The 26,267-nt window shown below is 36.5% G+C and overlaps 1 protein-coding gene and 1 non-coding gene across 4 annotated transcripts in view; both read left to right on the top strand.

The window, feature by feature from the left end:
• The window catches only part of LOC128208039 (lysosomal cobalamin transporter ABCD4-like), a 97,561-nt gene that overhangs the window by 16,715 nt on the left and 54,579 nt on the right, over nucleotides 1-26,267 (top strand). For all 3 annotated transcript variants that reach the window (XM_052911336.1, XM_052911335.1, XM_052911338.1), the window contains 5 exons: nucleotides 3,344-3,465; nucleotides 7,728-7,855; nucleotides 8,656-8,795; nucleotides 12,656-12,772; nucleotides 22,645-22,770. In XM_052911336.1, coding sequence (XP_052767296.1) covers nucleotides 3,344-3,465; nucleotides 7,728-7,855; nucleotides 8,656-8,795; nucleotides 12,656-12,772; nucleotides 22,645-22,770 — 633 coding nt within the window. The remainder of the gene's footprint in view (nucleotides 1-3,343; nucleotides 3,466-7,727; nucleotides 7,856-8,655; nucleotides 8,796-12,655; nucleotides 12,773-22,644; nucleotides 22,771-26,267) is intronic.
• Nucleotides 23,442-23,518, top strand: Trnar-gcg (transfer RNA arginine (anticodon GCG)). The gene has a single exon. It is a non-coding gene; the product is annotated as a tRNA-Arg (tRNA).

Below are 26,267 nucleotides of genomic sequence, written 5' to 3'. Positions count from 1 at the left end.
TGTTGTTTGAGCATCAGAAAACAATCCTCCATTGCTAAACACAATGCCAAGGTACGGAAACTTGTTTGTAATTTCTATTTCAACATTGTTGTAATAAAACTTCATATCCCCCCTTAATCGTCCAGCCTTATGAAATATTATAATTTTTGTTTTATTAGTATTTACTACGAGTTTCCATCTATTACAATATTCAAACAAAGCATCTAAGCTTAACTGTAGTTCATTTTCAGAATTTGCAAATAACACTATATCATCAGCATATAAAATCAGAAATATTTTAAACATATTAACATCGGTGCCATCTAGGCCTTTGTGTATAAAAACATCTTCTAAATCATTTAAAAACATAGAAAATAGGAAGGGCGACAAACTTTCACCTTGCCGTACACCTAACCTACAGTCAAAGCCTTCTCCTAGTAAATTATTATGTTTAACTTTCGATTTGACATTATCATACATTGATTTAACTATATTTAATATCTTACCTCTAATTCCAAGTTTAATTTGTTTGTACCAAAGATTATCTCTTACAATATAATCAAAAGCTTTTGTGTAGTCTATAAAAGCACAATATAAATGTTTACCTTGGTTTAACATATGATTAATAATACCATGTAATACAAAAATGTTGTCAACAGTTCCCATATTTGACCTGAAACCTGCCTGTGCTTCGATATACACATTGTATAGTTCTGCCCAATCAGTCAACTTATTGTTTAATATCCGCGTAAATAATTTACCAATGGTGCTCAACAATGTTATCCCTCGATAATTATTTTCAACGTTAACATTTCCCTTTTTATGTAATGGTATAATAAAACCCTCAGACCATGTCTTTGGGAAATATCCAATATCAAACAACTTATTAAAAAGTGTAAGTAGATGCGGTAACAATACAGACTTTCCATGGATGAAAATTCATTTATATACATATCTGGTCCACCACTTTTATTTGTGTTTAATTGTGAAATAGCCTTTATCAAACAATTAGAGGTTATTGGTGTATTTAATTCATTGAACATAACATCGAATTCATTCTTCTCATATCTATCTATGAAATCAACAACATCCTCATCGATAGAGAAAAAAGGGTCATTAGGGTTATTTACCGACATGAAGTAATTCCCACTCATTCCAGTGAATATCACTATCGATCATAAAACAGGATCTACACAATTTACCAGTCAATCACTATCTATCATAAAACAGGATCTACACCATTTACCAGTCAATAATGAGCCAGTCAGTAAAGATCAAGATTTCTGTCCACTTTGGTCTTGTAAAAAGAAATATGTTTTCACTAACCAGAGCAGGTTTCACACTGTTTTACGGGCCTCCATTGTGGATCCATGGTGGGAGATTGACAAAATTGGACCAAACACGTTGTCATTAGTCTGGTGCAAAAGTTGAATATAAACACCACTTTGGTTTACGAGCCCAGCCAAGAACCATGGTGGAAGATACTGTAGATTGCTGTGGATAACACTTTGGTGGAAGCCAAGGGGATTATAACGGTTGTGTAGATATCAGGGCTTCTAAAAACTGACAATTTGCCGGTCTGGACCGATTTTGACCAAGCCAGACCGATTTCAGTTTCAAAACGTGTAAAAAAAGATTGGTCCGAATTTTTCTCATTTTTAGCTCACCTGAGCACGAAGTGCTCAAGGTGAGCTATTGTGATCGCCCTGTGTCCGTCGTCGTCGCCCTTCGTCAACAATTTGACTGTTAACACTCTAGAGGTCACAATTTGGGCACTATCTTAATGAAACTTGGTCAGAATGTTACCCTCAATAAAATCTTGGATGAGTTCGATATTGGGTCATCTGAGGTTAAAAACTAGGTCACCAGGTCAAATTAAAGGAAAAGCTTTTTAACACTAGAGGTCACATTTGACTGTATCTTCAGGAAACTTGGTCAAAATGTTAATATTAATAATCTCTAGGTCAAGTTCAAATCTGGGTCATGTGCGGTCAAAAACTAGGTCACCAGGTCAAATTGAAGGAAAATCTTGTTAACACTCTAGATGTCTCATTTATGACTGTATCTTCATGAAAGTTGGTCAGAATGTTTATATTAATAATCTTTAAGTCAAGTTTAAATCTGGGTCATGTGCGGTCAAAAACTATGTCACCAGGTCAAATCAAAGGAAAAGCTTGTTAGCACTAGTCAAAAACTAGGTCACCAGGTCAAATTGAAGGAAAATCTTGTTAACACTCTAGAGGTCACATTTATAAAGGTTTCCTCATAGAGTTGGTCAGAATGATTACATTAATTATCTCTAAGTCAAGTTTAAAACTGGGTCATGTGCGGTCAAAAACAAGGTCATTAGGTCAAATCATAGGAAAAGCTTGTTAGCACTCTAGAGGTCACATTTATGACTGTATCATCGGGAATCTTGTTCAGAATGTTTATATTGATAAGCTCTAGGCCAAGTTCGAATCTGGGTCATTTGCAGTCAAAAACTAGGTCACCAGGTCATGTTAATTATGTGCTTGCAGCTATCCTGATTAAGTGTTAAAATCGGTCTATATTTCCACAAGGCAATATTGTCGAAGTGTTAGATCATTACATGATATATCTGTTTGTTGATTACCAAACTGTTAAATTGTAATCAAGAACCATTGCTGGCTAAAAACAGTTTTAAAGATAAATGCATTTAGCATTGTTAATCTGTTCGAAAGCATTAAAAAACGAAATTTATTAACCTAGTCATATATAGGATATCAACAGCGACACGCTTGATTAACTACAAAGTATGGATGCTGAGTGCGCCGCTTCCGTCACTTCAACTCGCAGTAATGAAAAAAAATGTTGTCGATATCACACTTATAGCTTGAAGCCCCGATTATAATTCTAGATATATATTATTATTCAAGATAATCAGTTGAATGTTGACCCACTGTAGAAGCATTAAGCAAATGAATCATAATACTGTTTCACTCTTTGTCGTCTGACCGCTTCCTGACGGCCATGGTTAATTACAATCGCAGTCGTTCTTGTTACAAACGCCGCCGAACTCGTTGAGAATCTCATTTGAATCAAGCTTGTATCAATGACTATCTGAATCAACTATGCTGGGCATAGAGCCCTCTTACGAATTGCCATATCGCGAAAAAATATTGACAGAAAAGACGTCGCGAAAATGTGTGACATTTCAATATGATCGTACTTTAGAATAGGTCTTTCTTTTTTTGAGGGGGAGGGGGGGGGGCAATTTGGTTTTTTGGGGGGGGGGGTAGGGTGGGGCTTGTCGCTGCGTCCGGACCGATTGAGGTTCCAAACTTTTAGAAGCCCTGGTAGATATGTATGTTGTTTCTGTATATATGTTATTTCTGTACTGCAGCGACAAAGGGTTTAACCTTTTGTTCATCAAGCGGTTCATTCACCTGTTGCCATGGTTGTTCCCATCGTGGAGATGCCGCCCCTCGCTGCTGGTTGTGTTGCTTCTCTGTCTGGGGCTTCTGGGTTGGTACATGTAAAGCTTATGTCAGTTTACAGTAACAATTGGAAATACTTTTCATTTCTTGAACTAATCATGGATAATTGGTGGCTCACTGCTGGTGCTGCTTCTACTCTGTCTGCGGTTTCTAGGTAAATTCATGTTTTAAAATGATTTTAAGGAATATAAGTTTTTAGCTCTACTGGCCAAAGGCCAGAAGAGCTTATGCGATGGTAATGTGTACGTAGTATGTGCATCTGTGCGTCCGTGCGGTCGTGCGTTCTTGCATCTGTAAACAATTGCTTGTGAACACGATACAATCTTCAGTTTTGATTGTATCTTGATGAAACTTGTACAGTATCTAGATATCCATTAGAGCTCGGTTCCTTTCGAAAACCATAAATGCCTAGATTTTGGGCCATGAAAGTTTTAAAGAAATGCTTTCTATTTTTAGCCAGGTCTGCATGAGCGAATTCTATTTTTAGCCAAGTTTACATGTACATGTAAATTCAAGTCTAGAGTTAAGGGAGGCAATTTGCAAGTATAGGATTTTGAGAGACAATTTGCTTTTTGCTTCTGCAGTTGATTTTGTGAATTACTCTGCCTTGTTCTTGTTGAAAGCCCAAAGGCCATTTTTTAGCTTTAAGTTCTGTAGTTTGCGCATTCATCTTAACAAAATTGGTTGTGAATGTTTAAGTTATGCACCTGGTGTCATTACTGGCCACACCCAGGGTTCACAGGTTTGGTAAACATAAATTTGGAAAGGTTTGAAAATCTTTTTGTGTGTTCGTGCATCCATCTCAGCACAATTGGTTGTGAATGTTTGTTCAAATTGATCAATGTTGTCTTAGGATGCCCTTGACTTTGACCTTTTGACCAACTTTTTTTAACTTTTAAAACTACAGAAAATTTTACTATGAGTACAGTTTTGAAAGCATTTTTTTTTTGTCAGATGACTTTTACTTGGCACATATTAAAATAGTTCATGCAACTAATCTGCTTACAATACTTTCTGGGCTCAGATGTTGAACGTGCTACGTTTTCAGGTAACCCAAACACAAAACATAAACTATATGTCTGTTGCCTTTTACCCATACATACATGTACATGCTCTGGATTGATATGACCACAAAAGCCATGCCAGTAGAGCATAGGCCCTTTTGGGCCTCTTGTTTAATGATTTACTGATGAAATGGTTTGTTAGGATTGACTCATATTCTTCAGTTATTGAAGCAATCTGAATGCTCAGGCTCAATTTAGCAAATCAATGAAGCACATAATACGGTAGGTAGTTAAATTTTTCTGTTTTTTGTTGGAATTGTTTTAAATGTAAGATGTATACAGTATTTGACGTATACAAGATGTTGTTTAGGGCAATTTGAATGTGTGTGTGTGTGTGTGTTATGATATCATATAAAAATGCATGTCTGTGCTGGCATTTAAAAAATACTTTGCTATGATGACAAAACAGGATTTACACCGACATTTACTTCTAAATGCCAAATAAAAGCCATATTAATGTACTTATACTTGTATTCAAAATGTGACATTTGAATGTTCTTTTTATCATAGCTGGTACAGGGGTCAACACTAACAATAATTCCCTTAAATCCAGAAAGAACACCAATGCATGAAATCATGTGTCCTGTTTTCCTTTTTGTGTTAGTATGAGTTTTTAGCTCACCTGAGCACGAAGTGCTCAAGGTGAGCTATTGTGATCGCCCTGTGTCCGTCATCATCGTCGTCCACTATCGTCCTTCGTCAACAATTTGACTGTTAACACTCTAGAAGTCACAATTTGGGCACAATCTTAATGAAATTTGGTCAGAATGTTACCCTCAATAAAATCTTGGATAAGTTGGGTCATCTTGGGTTAAAAACTAGGTCACCAGGTTAAATTAAAGGAAAAGCTTGTTAACACTTTAGAGGTCAAATTTGACTGTATCTTCAGGAAACTTGGTCAAATGTTAATATTAATAATCTCTAGGTCAAGTTCAAATCTGGGTCATGTGTGGTCAAAAACTAGGTCACCAGGTCAAATCATAGGAAAAGCTTGTTAGCCCTCTAGAGGTCACATTTATGACAGTATGTTTATGAAACTTAGTCAGAATGTTTATATTGATTAGCTTTAGGCCAAGTTCGAATCTGGGTCATGTACGGTCAAAAACTAGATCACCAGGTCAAATAATAGGAAAAGCATGTTATCACTCTAGAGGCCACATTTATGACCATATGTTCATGGAACGTGACAATTTTCATGTTTTTATTCCAACCATAACAAGAACAGAAAATATAAATGTACAAACAAAGACAAGTACGCATGCTTTCTAAGGTAGCAGACCACCAGACTGACATTTCAAATTTTCTAAAACTGTAATACCCTCAACTATAATATTTAACACATAGCATTGAAAACAAGTCCTAAATTTGTTTTAATTAAGTCCCCTCTCGTTGCACTTGCCATTGCCCTGAAAAACACTTATTCCCTCCCACTGTCACAATTGCCCTCGCCCTGAAAACACTTTTTTCACACTTGAATTGGATCAGGTTAGCGATACAGGGCCTTCAGGGCCCTCTTGTTTATGCCAGTTTTACATGGTGTTTTGTGAAAAAGGGCTCTTTTTTTCTTCAGTTGAGTATTTTGAAAGTGTATAAAGGGGCTTTAGGCATTCAAAATCACAGATGCTTAAAATCCTAGTTATATGGACGACATGGTATGAGTGCAAGTCATAGTGAATAGAATGTAGATCAATATCAACTACGAAAGTTTACAAACGGGAAGTTGACTAGCAAAACCAACAGTGGGCACTAATTACCTCTAGTGCTTAAAAATCTGCAAATAAAATATTTCTTTTTTAGCTTGACTATTCGAAGAATAAGGAAAGCTATCCTAGTCACCCGGGTGTCGGCGTCTGCGTAACCTCTTCTGTTTTTGCAGAAGTTTTTGTAAGAGTTTTTGTACCACCTCAAATATTTTCAAAGTCCATTGACATATGGCTTTGAAACTTTGCACACTTGTTCACCATCATGCCCCCAACCTGTACACAGGAGGAGGTAACTCTATCAAGCATTTTGACAAAATTATGCCTCTCTTTCTACTTAGAATTTATGTTAAAGTTTGCGTACCACCTCAAATATTTTCAAAGTCCATTGACATCTGGCTTTTAAAATTTGCACACTTGTTCACCATCATGCCCCAAACCAGTACACAGGAGGAGGTAACTTTATCAAGCATTTTGACAAAATTATGCCCCTTTTTCTACTTAAAATTTACGCTAAGGTTTGCGTACCGCCTCAAATATTTTCCAATTCAATTGTCATCTGGCTTTGAAACTTTGCACACTTGTTCACCATGATGCCCCCAACATTTACACAGGAGGAGGTAACTCTATCAAGCCGTTTGACAGAATTATGCCCCTTTTTCGACTAAGAATTTATGTTAAAGTTTGCGTACCACCTCAGATAATTTCAAAGTCCATCGATATATCATATGGCTTTGAAACTTTGCACACTTGTCCACCATCATGATCTCAACATGTGTACCGGAGGAGGTCACTGTATCAAGCTTTTTTACAATATTATGCCCCTTTTTTTACTTAGAATTTATGTTAAAGTTTGCATTCTACCTCAGATATTTTCAAAGTCCATTGACATATGCCTTTCAAACTTTGCACACTTGTTCACCATCATGATCCGAACCTGTGAGACTTTATACAATGGTATTCAACCACCCAGCCTAATTGAATAACCAAGTTAGATAACTGTATTTTGCAAATAATGGCCGTTTATTATTAGACTTGAAAATTCTGGTTAAAATTTTGCATGTTACAATATTTATGTTAATATCTCAGCACATCATGTATTGCATTGAAATCTAATCTAACAGTGATCCATGCATGTTTCGCCAAAACTTTTCAATCCTTACACTGAAAAGCGTCGGAATAGTCGAGCACGTTATTTCTGTGACAGCTCTTGTTTCTATATTTCTTCAAGCAAATTATGGTATACTGATGGGACACCTTACTTGGAGGTTCTGGTGTCACTCCATCAAATTTGGTTTCCTCGGAATTCCGGGACAGTGTTAGTGTCGAACGCTGCTGTAGCATTCATCGTAGCCTGTTATGAAATTCTTATGTCAATGCATCATAGAAACTAGTCAATTTATACTTTTCCAGAGCAGTTGCTATTGCAGTAGCTTTGAAACATATCATTGACACTAGTGTTTTGATATAGAATTTCAGAGCAGATATCTATATTAATACTTTGTTTCCATATTATACAATTTCAGAGCAGGTTATTATCTACAACATAGGGCTGGTCCCCAGCAAGTATTACAAGGTACTAGGAGAGAAAGACCATGCTGGGTTTTGGACACAGACTGCTACTGCAGTAGCTTTCATAGTGGCTCAAGCTTTCGTAAGAATCATTTGCGTTCCTTTCTAGTGTTTTCTCATTGTTTGTTTTTTACTTAAAAGCAGGCTTGTTCTCTCCATAGTGGTTAAGATAAGCATTGAGGTAATTTCTCTGTAATTTAATTTAATAGAAAACTTTGTGGTCATGTTAGATATTTTTGATGTTTTCTTTAGATCACTTGCTACTGAGGGGCTTGATTTGATATGACTCTGAATTAATAAAGATTACTACTGCACTCATTAATTACCAACCTTGTTTAACAAAAGAATTAATTGAATCAAAGTCAGACATGTGAACTCTACTCTATTCCCAAAGTGTTATCAATTATCTTCATTGTATAAAATTTAAACATTTTGGCGCCAAAATTAACATACCATACACAATTCTGCAGTTGTCTACACCTACACTCTGCACTAGACCTGCTTGGGCAGTCTAATGGATTTATTAGCGGCTCTGCTAAATATAAGCTTAAGTTTTCGCAAGCCAGACATATTATTCCTTCTGTTCTTTAAATGAAAAACACCAATGAAAAACACCAACATTGACATATTGAAGGCGTATTTTCCAAAAAAAATAGTAACAATCATCAAGTTTTTGTTTGCATTGTATCCATCATTGTTTTTGATTGTAGGGATTTAGAAATTTCACTGCTTTTGAACCCTGACATTAACAGAGTTTCACATGTCTGATAAAAGTCCATGTACATTTGTTGTTGGTTGACAAGGAAATCTCTCCAATGGTTTAACAGCTATGAATATTTAGATATAAGAGACCCCTGATTTGTATGGCAATGAATGTTTCAGGTAAAAAGCACCACAAAATATGTCCAATCAGTGCTCTACATCGTATGGCGAGAAAAAGTGACACAAAATCTCCACCATACTTACTACAAGGAGGTGCTGTATTACACCGTTAATATGCTCAATAAAACTGTTGACAATCCGTGAGTATTCAAGCCTGTTTCTAGGCAACCCACAGGTCGGATATTCTTAGCAATTGTCAATGGTCATTTGTTTTTAAATCATGCGGAATTCCCAATTTCGACATGCTAATCCTAGTAATTTTATTCCTAATTCAAGGATTGTTAATATTTCTCCAAGCAAGAGGCCTATGGGGGCCTTTGCTCTGCTGGCATGGCTCTTGTGGTCGTTTTCAATACAGATCATGTATGTATAGGTAATAGGTAAACATACTTTAAGTTTTGTTGCATGTAAGCAGTTAAATAAGGCTGCACAGGGTCATAATCCACTAACGTATGAGTAGAGCTGGCTGGTTTTCAATAGAAACAGAGCTCTAATGGATATTAGACTGCTGTAGGAGTTTGATTAGAGGGCCATGATAGCTATACATCACTCACCTAAGTGAAAGTTTTAAACCTTGTTACCACTAGACAATGTTACACAACAAATATCTTAGCTCAAGGCCTTTTGATTTCAGGCAAGAAGATTCCATTCTTTTTTCTTAATACCTCTATGTAATACAGTTGACCCTAAGGGCGAGGCCATTTTTGACCCCTGGACATAATTTGAACAATCAAGGTAGTGGACCATTAGATAATTCTGCACACCAAATATCTAAGCTTGATATTTGTTTTCAAAACTGTACACATGATTCAAATTTCATTGCTGTAGTTTCAAAAATAAAAAAAATAAGATTAAAAGGTCACCTGTCAATGTCAATATTGATATTTGTTTGCAAACCTGTACTCATGGTCCAAATTTATATGCAGGGTCTTCAGAAAGTAGGTCAAAAGGTCATAATCATAGATATTTGTTTTCAAAACAATTACATGGTCAAAAATTTGTTGCTGAAGCTTCAAAAATAGAAAGTAGGTCAAAAGGAAACAGTCAAGGTCATCAGAGGACAACATTGATATTTGTTTTTAAAATGTTACACAAGGTCCAAATTTCATTGCTGTAGCTTCAAAAATTAAGAAAGAAGGTCAAAAGGTCACAGTCAAGGTCAAGTCTAAGCACAACAGTGATATTTGTTTTAAAAAATTAACGCATGGTCCAAATTTCATTGTTGTTGGTTAAAAAATAAAGTAGGTCAAAAGATGTGGTCCAGCTTTGACAACAGGGGCATAATTTGAACAAACTTGGTAGAGGGCCATCTTTTGATGCTTCGTAACAAATATCAAAGGTCTGGGCCTTCTGGATTGAAACAAGAAGATGTTGAAAGTTTTTCTTATGTAAATGTAGCTCTATAGGAAACTTGTAACACTGGGACAGGGCCAGTTTTAGTATCCTACCACTATATAATGATTCATACAATATATTAAGGGTCTTGGCCTATCGGTTTCAGACAAGAAGGCTTTCAAAGATTTCCCTATATAAGTATAGGAAACTTGTGAACCATGGGCCAGTAATGACCCCAGGAACAAAATTGGAACAAACGTTTACAAGTAAATGTGTTCAGACGGACACATCAACGACAGACACTGCGGCATGGCATAAGCCAGTAAAGCTAAAAATAGATGCAAATAGGTTATTGTGGTTTCTTCAAATTCTTTTAATAGGACATAACAAATGCTTCTATACCTGGCTTAAATAGGATTTAAAATAGTATTAAAAAATCAGTATTTTGAAACACTAGCCAAAATAAAATGAATACATTTTCATATGTATAATTTGCAAAACCTGCTCTTTGGCAATACAAATTGTTGGATTCAAAACAATCCCAGTTTTACTTGGCTTTTACTATAAGGCAAATGGACATTACAATCACTGTGTGATCAAGTGCAATCAAGTTATATACAATTCTTTAAATGTCATTTTGCCCTGTTGAAAAAAGAGGCATATTGGTTTGCAAATTAAATGTCGGTCAGTAGGTAGTGCAGTAGATAGGTTGGTTGGTTGTCTGCACAATAGCTTGTGAAAGGTTTGACCTCCGACCATGAAACTTCAGTTTTATCTTGACCTTGACCAGATAGTGACCCATATTGCATTTGAGGTCAGAATGTCATGGTCAAAACTCTTATGAAAACTGTGTCCGCAATAAATATATGAACAGTTTGACCTAAGACCATGACACTACAGTGGTAGGTTGCTCTTGACCAGTGTATGACCCTTATTGTTTTTGAGGTCAGTGGGTCAACAGTCTTAGAAAACCCCAATTTGCACATGAAACTCATGACATGAAACTTAACTTAGTGTGAACCTTATTTGAGGTGTCAGTTTATCAAGGTCACAGTCAACAGTCTCTTGAAAACTTAGAACGCAGTTTGAAATGTTTGTCTTTCATAAAAAAACTTGTTGCAACCCTAAATATTCCATGCTTTTATTTTCAAACACTGTATAATAAACCATGTGATTTTAACAAAGCTGCACTATGAGGGTTTGACAAAAAATTCTTATTGTTGTGCTGAACATGGTAGGAATAAAATGTTTGTTGAATACTTTTGCAAGTGATTAAATTTGAAATACTTCAGAATAGAATTTGCTTTCTCTAAATATTCGCAAAAAGTTCTTATCTATACCAGTCACTTTATTAAATCCATATAAAAGCCCAATTGACTGTAAGATGCATCTCAGCTCTTTCATACATACAGGGCATATTGAAATCTTACCGTCTTTCTGTCCAGCCTGGCTGTAACTTTGTAGTACATTAAGATAATTATATTAAAATGAATTGGCACATGTTTTAAGCACATTTGTTAGGCACTTAAAATTGATGTCTGACGTGCAAGACACATAAGCCTGCTTTAAAGTTTAAAGTCACACTAAGAGATTGATTGATAGTGAATAGTGCATAGTGATAGTGCATGGGCTGGTTTTTTTTGCCATGCATGAAGGGATTTTAAATTACTTTGTACATGTGTACTGTACAAAATAAAGATGCGTGCAAAGCCCACATCCATCATATAAGTCAAGGTCAAGTTCGTCATATGAAGTGCTGCGTATAATCAAATAAATGTGGTTGTATCCTGGTTGTATAATTGTCATCCACAGAGGAATTTTAAAAGTGGAAGACCCATTACCCTACCTCAAAGTTCAATGTCACACTAAAACTATTATTGAATGCTGCATATGTACACATAAAAAGAGTACAGCTGGTCATGTTTGGGCTGTCACTTTGTCATGCACAATGCGATTTTAAAGATGATATTTCAATTCCAAGACCCGCATCCCTACCACAAAGGTGAAGGTCTCACTTAGAGGTTAATCATGATGGAATTTTGCATATATGCAGATAAGGTGCAGTGTCAGGGCTGTAACTTTGTCATACACATACTTTCAATAACATACCACATGTGTTTTGGCACACAAAATCGTGTATCCAGGGCTAATGTTACTATCTTGAAGTTCAAGGTCACACTGGAAGGTTAATCATCATGGCATGCTGCATATATGCACATGCCAGTATATGTGGAATATTGTGCAATAGACATATGTAAGCATCAATTACTTTCCTTACTTATTGACCTTTCCATAATACTTGACATATCCCTTTTGGGGCATCTTGTATTAAGTGATCATTTGAAGTATAACAGATTTAAGCATTTCTGTAATTCTGCACATTTTGAAATTATCTTTTTATCAAAGTTTTGTTATTTTTCTATATAATTGTGCTAATTGAAATTTAGCTTGTATTAATATTTATGTAAAAACAAAGTTGAGAAAGCCAAAAATTATATTGCCATCTGTGATGTTCATAAGTTTTATTTTAAGCTTGTCTAAGGCATCATTCAGTTCCCAATCAACTGCCATACTTACAGAATATCAGGTCATTGAAAGCTTAACAATTTTTAATGATGACCTCTTTGTTGATTTTTAGAGATTATGACGTTATTTTTTATTTCAGCGATCAGCGTATCACGCAGGATGTTGATAGACTGTGTGACCATGCCAGCCAGATAATTGTGCCCCTCATAATCTCACCATTCACTATCGCTTACTACATCTACGAGGCACAAAAGAGGTAATGTTTTACAAACTTATATTCTGCAAACTGATTCAATGGAATTTTGGAGGTACTGTTTTATAAGTTTCCTGCAATCTGATTGGTTGGAAATATTTGATTTGTGACAGTGAATAGCTACATACTGTATCAAATGAAGATTCACATGTATGCATTTGCCCCAAATTCTTTTCTTTTTTTCAGTAAGGCTTCAACAATATATCTTTATTCTATGGATTTTGATGGCAATGATAATCCTTAATAACTCTAACTTCCTGCTTCCTACTAGGTGTAATCTTAAGTACATGTAAGTACTTTACTAGGTGTAATCTTAATTACATGCTTCCCTGTTCATTTTTTTGAGTGGAAAACGTCCTTGATTTGGTGAGTATTACCACTATTTTCTAGATGTTTCAACGATAATTTTTAGAAACGAACTTGTGCACCGAATGAAGAGCAATTGCTCGTTTACGAAGACGCTTGTTTTAGATCAAAATAATGTCTGTATTAAAATATCTCGTGAAAACAATGCACGTTCTTACTAGGCTTCCCGACTCACTCAATGCATATTTTGCTTAAAAAAAAACCTTATTTAATACCGTTCTCTTGCGTACAAACCCCACCCGATGCTTTGTTCTGGGCAATAACAGTATTGCTATTGTTTTCCGAATGCAGACAGCCAATTTTGGAGTTAAATCGCCTCATTTACGAAAATGCTTGCTGGTTCATTCTGTACATTTTTGGACTAGGGCACTTGTGGCCTAGTTCATAGCCATAAACGCGATGTCTGCATTTTCAAGCCGCATCTGAGGGTCCACTGACGTAATGTATTCATACGCTGTATTTTGATTGGATTGCCGTTTGCGAATTTGAATAATCAAAGTAGTACCAGAACTGATTACATTCACAACATCCAATAAAAATAGTTCTCCTAACAATTCAAGCTAACTGTATGTTCTTTTAATGAAGCACAATAAATGCATACTTAGCGAGTGAGTTAATCGGGTTAACCACATGAATGTTCTTGCATACTGGTTGGGAAGCAGTTTCCGACGGAAAGCAGTTTCCGACAAATCACTTTTTCGCGTACCTTCCTTAGATCTTCATAAAGAAGGTACTGCAATTCAACTATATGGTAACTAGGCAATCAAAAGTTGAAATTCTTACCGAGACACGTAAGAAACTTTTATTATTATTTAATGTTTAATGTTTACTTTTCATTTTGTACACAAACTTGCACGTGGGGGATCTGCACGCGCAGCGTATTGCGCATGCGTGTGAACCTAATTTGCATATCTATTAATAGCTACAAGGTTTTCCTTAATTGACTTATACAAACGATGATCATTGTGTACATATTTGTGAACACTGGTGTCATGCTTGTTTCGCATCCACATTCACTTAAATGTATACAAACACAAGTTTCCATCAGAAATGAATAAAAAAAATCATTGATATTCAGTCCCTGCCTGATTTCGAGTATGAATTGAATGTCGTAAATTTTAAGGTTTAAATTTTTCGTAAATGCTGAAAAATTAAATAACATTTCTCTTATTACAGTCTTATATTTAGTTTATTAAATAAACGGAAAATAAAAACACACAACAGACACCTTAAATATGCCCCGCATTCAAATTGTCGGAAACTGCTTCTCATCACAAGCTAATCAGAACAATGTAAGTACCCTCTTTGCGCCCCTATTAGATACACTATATGTGACGTCACACATGTAAGAAATATATCGACAATAGCAGCTTGAGCTGTAGTTATATAAAATGTGAACAATTTTAGTAGATATTTAAACACGTATAAATAATTCAATAAAAACGTTTAAAAACTGTCGGAAACTGCTTCTCAACCAGTACGGTCAGATTATATGCAATAAGAATATGAAAATTTCCGTTCAATGCTCTGTATTGATATATAGGTACCCTCTTTCGCTTTTATCCGAAAAGAAATTAGTATCAGCTAACCGTGGTGCCCGTCGCACATTCGAAATGTCTTGTGAATTCATACATATTAAAAGCGAATAAAGCGTGCGGTCTAAGTAGAAAACAACCAGGAAAGTTGGTTTAAAAAAAAAGTAGTGTTATCCTTTGTATACAATGTTGGTAATGTTGGTATTCCGAAGTTTTTTTTAACTAATCATCGCATGGCACTTAGCAATTTTTAAATACAACATGATTTTTGGTATTTATTGTTCAAATACTATTAATGTTAACTAAAAACCATATGCCGCGTACCTGTATAACTTTATATTTTTGAGGAAAAGTAAATCAGGGTACCAGTCTACTTATTGACCTCAAAATTTACTCTGATCAGAGCGGCCGAATGATTCAGACATGTATGTTATCACTACTTCCGGATGCTGATGATGTGAATTTCATAGTGTTTTATTGAGGAAATTTATCAATAAAGCCGCCATTGAATTTATACCCCCATCAAACGGATTTATTTTCATCTTACCAAGGGTAGCATTTTTAATTTGACACGTTAATTTTCAAGCAATACAAGTTCGTTTGAAAAACTCATGTGATTTCAATTTTGCAAAATGGAGATAAAAATATCAAATATGCGCATACTTATTTATGAAGTTTCATTCTAAATGAAGTCAAATATATGGATATGTGCACAGCATCTGTGAATAAGATGATTGTTTACTTATGTGCATAGAAAAATCTTGGAGCCACTCTCAGTTCAAGTACATGACATTGTGATAAACCATCGCCATGGCATTGATAAAACAATCTTGCATGCTCAATTTTGATTTCCTCTCTTACATAATGCACCAGTCAATTGTTACCACGGCCCCCTCGAGGATATACCAGGGAAAAGGGCTGTGTTTTTACCTTTCAGGTGCCCTCGTAGCTAAAGAACTTCAGCGAACACATTATATATTACCTTTTTGGACGTGTTGTAAACATCAAAAAAATAAATATCAACATTACAGTTATGGAAGCCAGAACTAGTGTCCTCGCAATGCTGGGTGATTGCGGTGGTTTTGTCTTCCCTCAAAATATATCAGGGAAATGCTCTTACCTTAGATCCCCGGGGTGCGGGGTTATTCACGGGATTTTACCACCAGTTCGTTCTCGCAGGGCAGGGATTTTACCGGGGATTGGCTGGATGAAAATCCAGGGGGGGGGGGGGGGGGGGGGGCGTGGTTACAATTGTCTGGTGCCTACTTTACAAGTTCTTTTTCTGAAGACGCTTTGTGCTCACTTTTTGCTTTCTAGCCAAGAATGAAAATCAAAAATCAGTCAGAGATACAGTATGGTGATTCATTGTTGTTGATTGATCAACATAAATTTGTGAAGTATTTGAGGGAAAGGTATTTGGTTAAATAATTTACAAGTGTAACTTTTAAGTTTTATTTAACAATGCAGTGCCGAAAATTGTTGAGATATAATTGAATTTGTATTAATTAATCGGTTGACTTGTGGCATTTAGGGAACAAAATCAAAATATTCAATAAAGATCCCTTATGTTGTGGAATAGTAAAGTAATGAAGATTTAATCTCACAACAGTCTTTCTCAAATGCTGTCAAGGCTTTTTTATTCTTAGGAATATCTAACCTCGCGATGTCAGACCAGAAATCATCTTGGCATGAGCTTGGATCACTATGTATCATTATCCACCAGTCAATTGTAACCACGGCTCCCACATCCGGGGGTATACCGGGGATAGCCGGCGAAATGGGCCATGTTTTTACTTTTCAGGTGGCCCCGCAGTGCCAGGTCTTCCCGGAAAATACAGTGTGGATGGGGCTTAACCTAATGTCCCTTGGGTGCGGGGCATTTGGTGGGGACTTTACCATCAGATTATCTCCGCAGGTCGGGGACTTTAGCTGGGTTTGGCTGGACCGAAAGTAAAAGTCCCTGCTATACCGGGACCGGGGGGCGGGGGCATGGTTACAATTGACTGATGCATTAGCTTGTGTATTCAGATAAAGTTAAGAATAAATATTTATTTATATAACTTATACTTTGTAATCTAATTCAAAGATTTGAAAAAGGTATCCTTTATCAATAAATGCAAATATACATAAATGACTGTGCAAATCTTTTTGTATCATCCAAATACTAGTACCTTGCAGGGTGAATGATATTTGTAAAAATTATACTAGGTGAGCTTTCAAGATTAAATGTACCTTTCCAATCGCATACACAATGCAGTTTGAAACCTGAATAATTAAAACAAATCTTGGTTGTAGACCATTCCTATTAAATATTTGATAAGTCACAGACATTATAAGGTACAGTTTAAAGGGGCTGTACTCAGTTAATGATGAAAAAGCCAAAATTTAAAGAAAATTGTAGAAAATTGACATAAACTTGGTATCGATGTGTACAATTAATGCATTGAAACTTACTACTGATGATCCCCATAGTTTACAAATGATTTATTAATAGCAGTTATTTCGTGTTTTCCATTAAAAAAGATTACTAGGTATTGTCGTTCCAAGACAAAAATTTAAAAAGTTGTCAAAATGAGAGTGCAGCTTTAAACTCATAATAAAATGTCAATGCACTTCAGTTGACATAATTTTAAACAGATAAAAAAATGTTATTTTTAAAAAGCACAATATATCTTTTATGTGACCTTACATTATAATGAATTTATTCAGATCAGTGACTTTTCTTGCACTTATATGTGAACAAGAAAGCTTGGGATTGAACACTAAATTAAACCGGAATGAAATTAAATGAATCACAAAATATCATCAAATTTATACACACAAATGTTCTTTGATATACCAAAAAATGAAACTTTTTAGTCATACAAAGATTTAACATTTACTAAATATGGTTATAAAAAATGATGAATACATTTGTAGGATTTGATATCCTACTAGATGTAACTCTTCGTTCATTTTTCTAAACTTTCTCTCAGTGATGAGGAATAAATTTTATTCACTGCAGTTGTGTTTTCTAAGTTTATGAAAATAAGAACAATTGAAACAATTAATTAACTTCTGTTGATCAGTGCAGATTGTGGGAGGTCATGGTTGATTTCAATGAACCACCAATAAGCCCTGCCAAAATTGGATACTGATTGGTCAGTCAGGTGCTTTTGGTAGGAATAATTAGCATGAATGTTAATTTTAACCATCATTTATGTTTACACAGTCATTGAATATTGAAATAACAAGTGAAATGTTAGTTTGAATGATGAAAGCCATGAAATATGTGAAGTATTCAAAAAGAGACCATTTTTTCAGCTTGTGTAAAAAATAAGAAAATTGTTAAGTAAAATTATTTATTGTTTATCAGAAAAATGTTGAAATCTCATGTTTAGTGATCATACTTGATTGCTATGTTATTGGCACTTATTGAAATATGTTTTATTCATTGCAATATTTATGTAAAACATCAATTATTATGTTGTCAAACCCTGACCAGATATAATTTCTTGTCTTTTCAAATCACCAACTTGGCAATGGTTTTATCATAACATAGGATATTGGTTTGAACATGTTAAGTGTTTTTGTATGTGGAATGAAATACCATAAGTGGCACTAAATTGAACATAATTTATAGTTGTCATTGATATTACACATAGCCCCAAGTACATGTTGATCTAAGATTTAAGGCTTGGATGGAGTCAGGGCAAGAAAAATGCATGTTAATACATTGTACTTTCCAACACAAGAACAGTTTGTTTATTCAAGTAAATAAAGCAATCCCAACACCAAGGAACTGCAGTATTGCAGCTTAATTGACATTATGAGTTAGAGTTCAAATTGCTGCAATTAAAGGCACATCTAGTTTTCAGAATTATTCAAACTCTGATTTAGCAACATTAATTTAGTTATATGAACTTCTTTTGCGAAATGAAAGCTTTTTTAGATTTACAAGGACGGGTGAAAAGTATTTTCCAAATGTACTGCAACATCTGATACCTGTTGCCTAGGAATCCAACAAATTCTTGGCACTCCAAATGTTACAGTACTATTCAATTTGGAGTGCCTGAAAAGAAAGCTTCTTGATTCTACATTCAACATCTTTCTGTATGACATATTGGACCAGGGAATCATGAACCTACAACCTTTTGCATCTATTGAGATAGGGAACTATCAGGACAGTGACAGAGGACAATATAAGAATGGCCAACTGCTGCATTTATTGAGTTATCTAATGCATACAAATTAGGACGGAGAAAATAATTCTAAATTTTTCCAAACTACTTCCTTAAGCATCTTGTACATGTATGTAGTTGTCTTTTTCAATGATTGTTCAAAGTTACAATGGCCCTGTGGGTTAAAGATGCTCTGTCAGGTTTTGTACATAAAAGGGTTATAAGTACTGCGTTTTGATCCAGTAGGTTGTATTCGACTGAAGTAGATTTATGCAGATTCGGACACCACAAGGCACAAGCCGAGTAAAATCAAAATCTACAAAAAACTACCAGAATCAAATATGACATTCCGCCATATCCGGATCAAAACGCAGTTACCACATTTTAGCCTAAAATGTTATAATTACGGGAACTACTTTTATGCGCAGTCACCCATAGTCGCTTAGGTGTTAATCTGATCTGGTCATTGTTCAGTTTAATTTCGTCCCGTCCAGACGTCCAATATTTGACTTAAAAAAAATGGTGGCATCAGAAAATGGCGCTCGACCGAAGACAAAGGCTTCGCGAAAAGTTCAAGAGGCATTGAGTCTCTAGTGGAGGAGAACAAGGAAATACAAGAGGAGCTTGTGAATTTGACTCCGAAGAAGGAGACCTCTAACGACTCTCTTGATGCTTTACGTCGTGAACGCTCGGTTCTACAACAGCAGATAGAAGAGCGGCGTACCGACGTCACAAGAGTGGTATATGGCCGTATTGCACTGGAGCGGAATATGGGTTAAAGTATTTTGTGATATGTATTGCATGTGGATTGATGATGGGTATAAAAAATAAAGAATAAAATTATGTTTGGTATTCCATTCTCACTAGCAGTGTGATGAACTGCTGATACCATGTTATGAAATTTGATGGTCAAAGTATTTAAAAGACATTTCAATATTTCATACTTTAAAAACGATCTCATCTTAGTCTACTCAACTTGCTTTGCTATGTACAAAAGTCTGCAGCAGTTATATGAATAGCATTAGACAGAAGGCAGTGCCTAATATTTATCAACAGCACTAAGTTATCATGGTAACATGTTATACGAATTGAATACCAAGCACAAATTAAGAGGGAGAAAGTAATTCTTCACTTTTTAAATAAAAACTACTTCCTAATAGCATTGTGTATGCAGTATGACATAGGTGTACAATGTAGATGTCTTTTACAAAGATTGTTTAAAGTATGGCTCTGTGGTTTAAAGCTCCCCTGAAAAAGAGGCGACAGGTTTTCTATATAGTATATAATTACATCATTGAAAATATTCTCTGAAACTGCAAATAACAGTCCTTTGATTAAAAGGAATTGATCAAATTAAAGAAGTATGTGTGCCAACCACGTAAATTAATTTGTACAAGTCTGATTTAACAACTTTGGGAAATTCAAAAGAACTATGACTTTATCTGATTTAACGCTTTAGCCCCCAACCCCACCCCCCTCACTCTACACACACTTAACGAGATTTTTCAACTTTCCTTTGCAGCTTGCAAGCAGTTTTTGTCTAAAGTTTAAGCTAGCTCATTAAACAGTGACCCCTTGTGATATGAGCCGATTTTTTCAATGCTTAGAACATGGTTGTCAACATTCCCCTGAATGAGGCACTAGTCCATCAGTGCTTTCAGCACTTTGATTAGAACCTAGGTTCATCCCAAATCTGAATGATCTATGGCACATTAAAATATCTAATAAAATGTGTATATTTTTTAAAAAATTCATGTATATGTAGTATGTACTATACAACGTCTAAGAACGGTAATTTTGTACAGGTAGTGTATGTATACCACGTGATAAATTATGTCATATATGCTACGTCAGAAGGCAACATTTTGCTTAAAATGAAGACGTAAATCGAAGATAACTTTTCAATCACTACACCATTTTAAATGAAACACAGGGCAGTCTATGCCACCTAAGGAGTCCCGCCTTCCTTGTATTACTGGAGTTTGCTAAGGTGATTAGTTTCAACAAACGCTCCGACAAACCTGTTTCTAAAATAATGCTTTGACAGTGCTCCGTCAGACGGCCGTATTGTGAAAAGTTTTGTCGACGTGTTTTAAGAAACTAAACTCTTAACCAAACACTGGTAAACGACCGAAGGCGGGGCTCCGTTAGCGGCGTAGACTGCTCTATATTTCATATAAAATGGTGAAGAAATAGAAAAGTTATCTTTATTTAAGGTCTTCATTCGAAGCAAAATTTTGTTTTCGGACGTAGCGTTTACGACGTTATTTATCACGTTGTATACACACACTGACAGGGCACTCTACTTAAAGTAGAACTGTCATTATTTTTGGAGGTTATAATATAAATATAAAGGTTATTATGTAAAGACATTTACGTGTAACCGTGTCTAGACTTACTATATTATAGTAAGTCTAGACACGGTTACACGTAAATGTCTTTACATAAAACAGTTTTATCAACTTTGGTGTAACTTACAATATTTGAGACCTTAAATTGTTCATTGTTTCCTGCAGGATTACCAAAGTAAACATATAGCACACTCTTTAAGGTAAACTCTTAGTTCCTTTTCATTGCTATTTCCTAAATAATCCACAATTTTACCTTACATTCTTACATATGAAATTTTTAAAGGGACTGTACTTGTCTCCGTACAATGAAATAGCGACATAAAAAAAAGAGAAAATTGTTGAAACCTGACATAAACTTTGTATCGATTTGTACAATGAATTGAAGCTTACTTAAGTACCACATAGTTCAAAATTAATTTAATTTTTGCAGTTTTTCTTATTATTTTTTTTTCAATTAAAAAAGATAACTAGGTATGTCTACCTAGTGGAATTAATTCCCGTATTGCGTGATTGGCTGTCTGCATTCGGAAAACAATAGCAATGCTGTTATTGCCCAGAACAAAGCATCGGGTGGGGTTTGTACGCAAGAGAACGGTATTAAATAGTTGTTTTGAAGCAAAAAATGCACAGAGTGAGTCGGGAAGCCTAGTAAGAACGTGTTTTCACGAGATATTTTAATACAGACATTATTTTGATCTAAAACAAGCGTCTTTGTAAATGAGCAATTGCTCTTCATTTGGTGCACATGTTTGTTTCTAAAAATTATCGTTTAAACATGCAGAAAACAGTGATAATACTCACCAAATTGAGGACGTTTTCCACTTAAAACAATGAACCGGGAAGCATGGACGCACCTGACATTACTGCTTTACTAGGTGTAATCTTAACTACATGTAAATACTTTACTAGGTGTAATCTTAAGTACATGTAAATACTTTACTAGGTGTAATCTTAAGTACATGTAAATACTTTACCAGATGTAATCTTAAGTACATGTAAATACTTCACCAGGTGCTATCTTATGTACATGTAAATGCTTATATTATAAAGAGAAGATCTACAATAATAAAATAAAATGCGAGACTTATGTACAGCTATCATTTATTTTCCTTTGTAATTCAAAGTCAACATTGAATCCCCGTCAACAAAAACATCAAATCCAGCGCTATATAGAAATGACCCAGCTTCCTGTTCTTCATAAATCTGGAAACATTTTAGGTTTGATGTAAAGGCTGACAAAAAAGTGAAAACTTAACAAAAAAGAAGCTTTTGTTATACTTTCAGTATTCATTTACTTTAAAATTATGTATTGCTTTATAACCAAGTGAATCGTGAATCGATTCGTGGATCGCAGGTCAAAGATCGCGATTCGAATCGGATCGCCTTTTGTCCGATGATACACAGCCCTACTTTTTTGCAACTTAAACAAACATGTATGGTTGATTTGGTATGTTTGTTTTCAGTTCTGGTTATATAGGTCCAGTGAGTGTGATTGTGTTCTTCCTTATCGCCACAGTGATAAACAAGGTGCTAATGACCCCTGTCGTACATTACGTCTTTCTACGTGACAAGATGGAGGGAAACTTTAGGTAGGTTTCTCTTTATGGCCGATTTCAACCATGTTATTGTAACCATCTACCAATGCTTAATGTCTCTAACCTTATTGATTTCAGCTCAGTGTTTTTTACCCACCAGGGGAATTGAGGAGTATTAAGGGGGACATAAAACAGCAGGTGATTCTCAACATGTGAGATATAGGGGGACATAGAACAGCAGGTGATTCTCAACATGTGGGATATAGGGGGACATAGAACAGCAGGTGATTCTCAACATGTGGGATATAGGGGGACATAGAACAGCATGTGATTCTCAACATGTGAGATATAGGGGGACATAGAACAGCAGGTGATTCTCAACATGTGGGATATAGGGGGACACAGAACAGCAGGTGATTCTCAACATGTGGGATGAAGGGGGACATAAAACAGCGGGTGATTCTCAACATGTGAGATATAGGGGGACATAGAACAGCAGGTGATTCTCAACATGTGGGATAGAGGGGGACATAAAACAGCAGGTGATTCTCAACATGTGGGATAGAGGGGGACATAAAACAGCAGGGGATTCTCAACATGTGGGATAGAGGGGGACATAAAACAGCAGGTGATTCTCAACATGTGAGATATAGGTGGACATAAAACAGCGGGTGATTCTCAACATGTGAGATATAGGGAGACATCGAACAGCAGGTGAATCTTGATGTCCGCCCGGTTAGCTCAGTCGGTAGAGCGTTGGACTGCGAATCAGACAACCCGGGTTCGATTCCCGGGCGGACCAAGTCACTTCTGTTGTGATTGGTTACGAAATCCTTTCTACGACCATTCACACTGTACCACTGCCCTGACCTGTACAGAAGTTGTCAGTTCCTTGCAGAGGTGAAGGCACCTAGTACTGGTTAACTGCCCAGGATAGGTGTGTGGTGGTTGAACTGTCACTCTGGGACCCTTCAATGTGCTCACGCCGGGACCCGGAGTATAAACTACTAACACCACCACAGGTGAATCTTGACATGTGAGATATAGGGGGACATAAAACAGCAGGTGATTCTCAACATGTGGGATCAAGGGGGACATAAAACAGCAGGTGATTCTCAACATGTGAGATATAGGTGGACATAAAACAGCAGGTGATTCTCAACATGTGGGATATAGGGGGACAGAAAACAGCAGGTGATTCTTGACATGTGAGATATAGGGGGACATAAAACAGCAGGTGATTCTTGACATGTGGGATATAGGGGGACATAAAACAGCAGGTGATTCTCAACATGTGGGATATAGGGGGACATAAAACAGCAGGTGATTCTCAACATGTGGGATATAGGGGGACGTAAAACAGCAGGTGATTCTCAACATGTGAGATATAGGGGGTCATAAAACAGCAGGTGATTCTTGACATGTGAGATATAGGGGGACATAAAACAGCTGGTGATTCTCAACATGTGGGATATAGGGGGACATAAAACAGCAGGTGATTCTCAACGTGAGATATAGGGGGACATAAAACAGCAGGTGATTCTTGACATGTGGGATAAAGGGGGACATAAAACAGCAGGTGATTCTCAACATGTGAGATATAGGGGGACATAAAACAGCAGGTGATTCTTGACATGTGAGATATAGGGGGACATAAAACAGGTGGTGATTCTCGACATGTGAGATATAGGGGGACATAAAACAGCAGGTGATTCTTGACATGTGAGATATAGGGGGACATATAACAGCAGATGATTCTCGACATGTGAGATATAGGGGGAAATAGAACAGCGGGTGATTCTTGACATGTGAAATATAGGGGGACATAAAAGCAGGTGATTCTTGACATGTGAGATATAGGGGGACATAAAACAGCAGGTGATTCTTGACATGTGAGATATAGGGGGACATAAAAGCAGGTGATTCTCGACATGTGAGATATAGGGGGACATAAAACAGCAGGTGATTCTCAACATGTGGGATATAGGGGGACATAAAACAGCAGGTGATTCTTGACATGCGAGATATAGGGGGACATAAAACAGTGGGTGATTCTTGACATGTGAGATATAGGGGAACATAAAAGCAGGTGTTTCTTGACATGTGAGATATAGGGGGACAGAGAACAGCAGGTGATTCTTGACATGTGAGATATAGGGGGACATAAAACAGCAGGTGATTCTCAACATGTGGGATATAGGGGGACATAAAACAGCGGATGATTCTTAACATGCGAGATATAGGGGGACATAAAACAGTGGGTGATTCTTGACATGCGAGATATAGGGGGACATAAAACAGCAGTTGATTCTTGACATGTGAGATATAGGGGGACATAGAACAGCAGGTGATTCTTGACATGTGAGATATAGGGGAACATAAAAGCAGGTGATTCTCGACATGTGAGATATAGGGGGACATAAATCAGCAGATGATTCTTGACATGTGAGATATAGGGGGACATAAAACAGTGGGTGATTCTTGACATGCGAGATATAGGGGGACATAAAACAGCAGGTGATTCTGGACATGTGAGATATAGGGGGACATAGAACAGCGGGTGATTCTTGACATGTGAGATATAGGGGAACACAAAAGCAGGTGATTCTCGACATGTGAGATATAGGGGAGACAGAGAACAGCAGCTGATTCTTGACATGTAAGATATAGGGGGACATAAAACAGCGGGTGATTCTGGACATTTGAGATATAGGGGGACATAAAACAGTGGGTGATTCTTGACATGTGGGATATAGGGGGACTTTAGACAGTGGTGATTCTTGACATGCTGGATATAGGGGGACATAAAACAGCAGGTGATTCTGGACATGTGAGATATAGGGGGACATAGAACAGCGGGTGATTCTTGACATGTGAGATATAGGGGAACACAAAAGCAGGTGATTCTCGACATGTGAGATATAGGGGAGACAGAGAACAGCAGCTGATTCTTGACATGTAAGATATAGGGGGACATAAAACAGCGGGTGATTCTGGACATTTGAGATATAGGGGGACATAAAACAGTGGGTGATTCTTGACATGTGGGATATAGGGGGACTTTAGACAGTGGTGATTCTTGACATGCTGGATATAGGGGGACATAAAACAGCAGGTGATTCTTGACATGTGAGATATAGGGGGACTTTAGACAGTGGTGATTCTTGACATGGAGATATAGGGGGACATAAAACAGCAGGTGATTCTCAACATGTTGGACATAGGGGGACATAAAACAGCAGGTGATTCTTGACATGTGGGATATAGGGGGACATAAAACAGCAGGTGATTCTCAACATGTGGGATAAAGGGGGACATAAAACAGCAGGTGATTCTTGACATGTGAGATATGGGGGACATAAAACAGCAGGTGATTCTTGACATGTGGGAAATAGGGGGACTTTAGACAGTGGTGTTTCTTGACATGATGGAATTAGATGGACTTTTGACAGTGGTTGATTCTTGACATATGGGATATAGGGGGACATAAAACAGCGGTAGATTGATTCTTGACAAGTGGGATTTTTGCAGGCCCGGTATGACTGCCACCT

Source organism: Mya arenaria, chromosome 11, assembly GCF_026914265.1.
Source record: "Mya arenaria isolate MELC-2E11 chromosome 11, ASM2691426v1".
NCBI classification, from domain to species: Eukaryota; Metazoa; Mollusca; class Bivalvia; order Myida; family Myidae; genus Mya; species Mya arenaria.
Note: the sequence above shows the minus strand (reverse complement) of the source record. Positions and strands in the feature narration are given on the sequence as shown.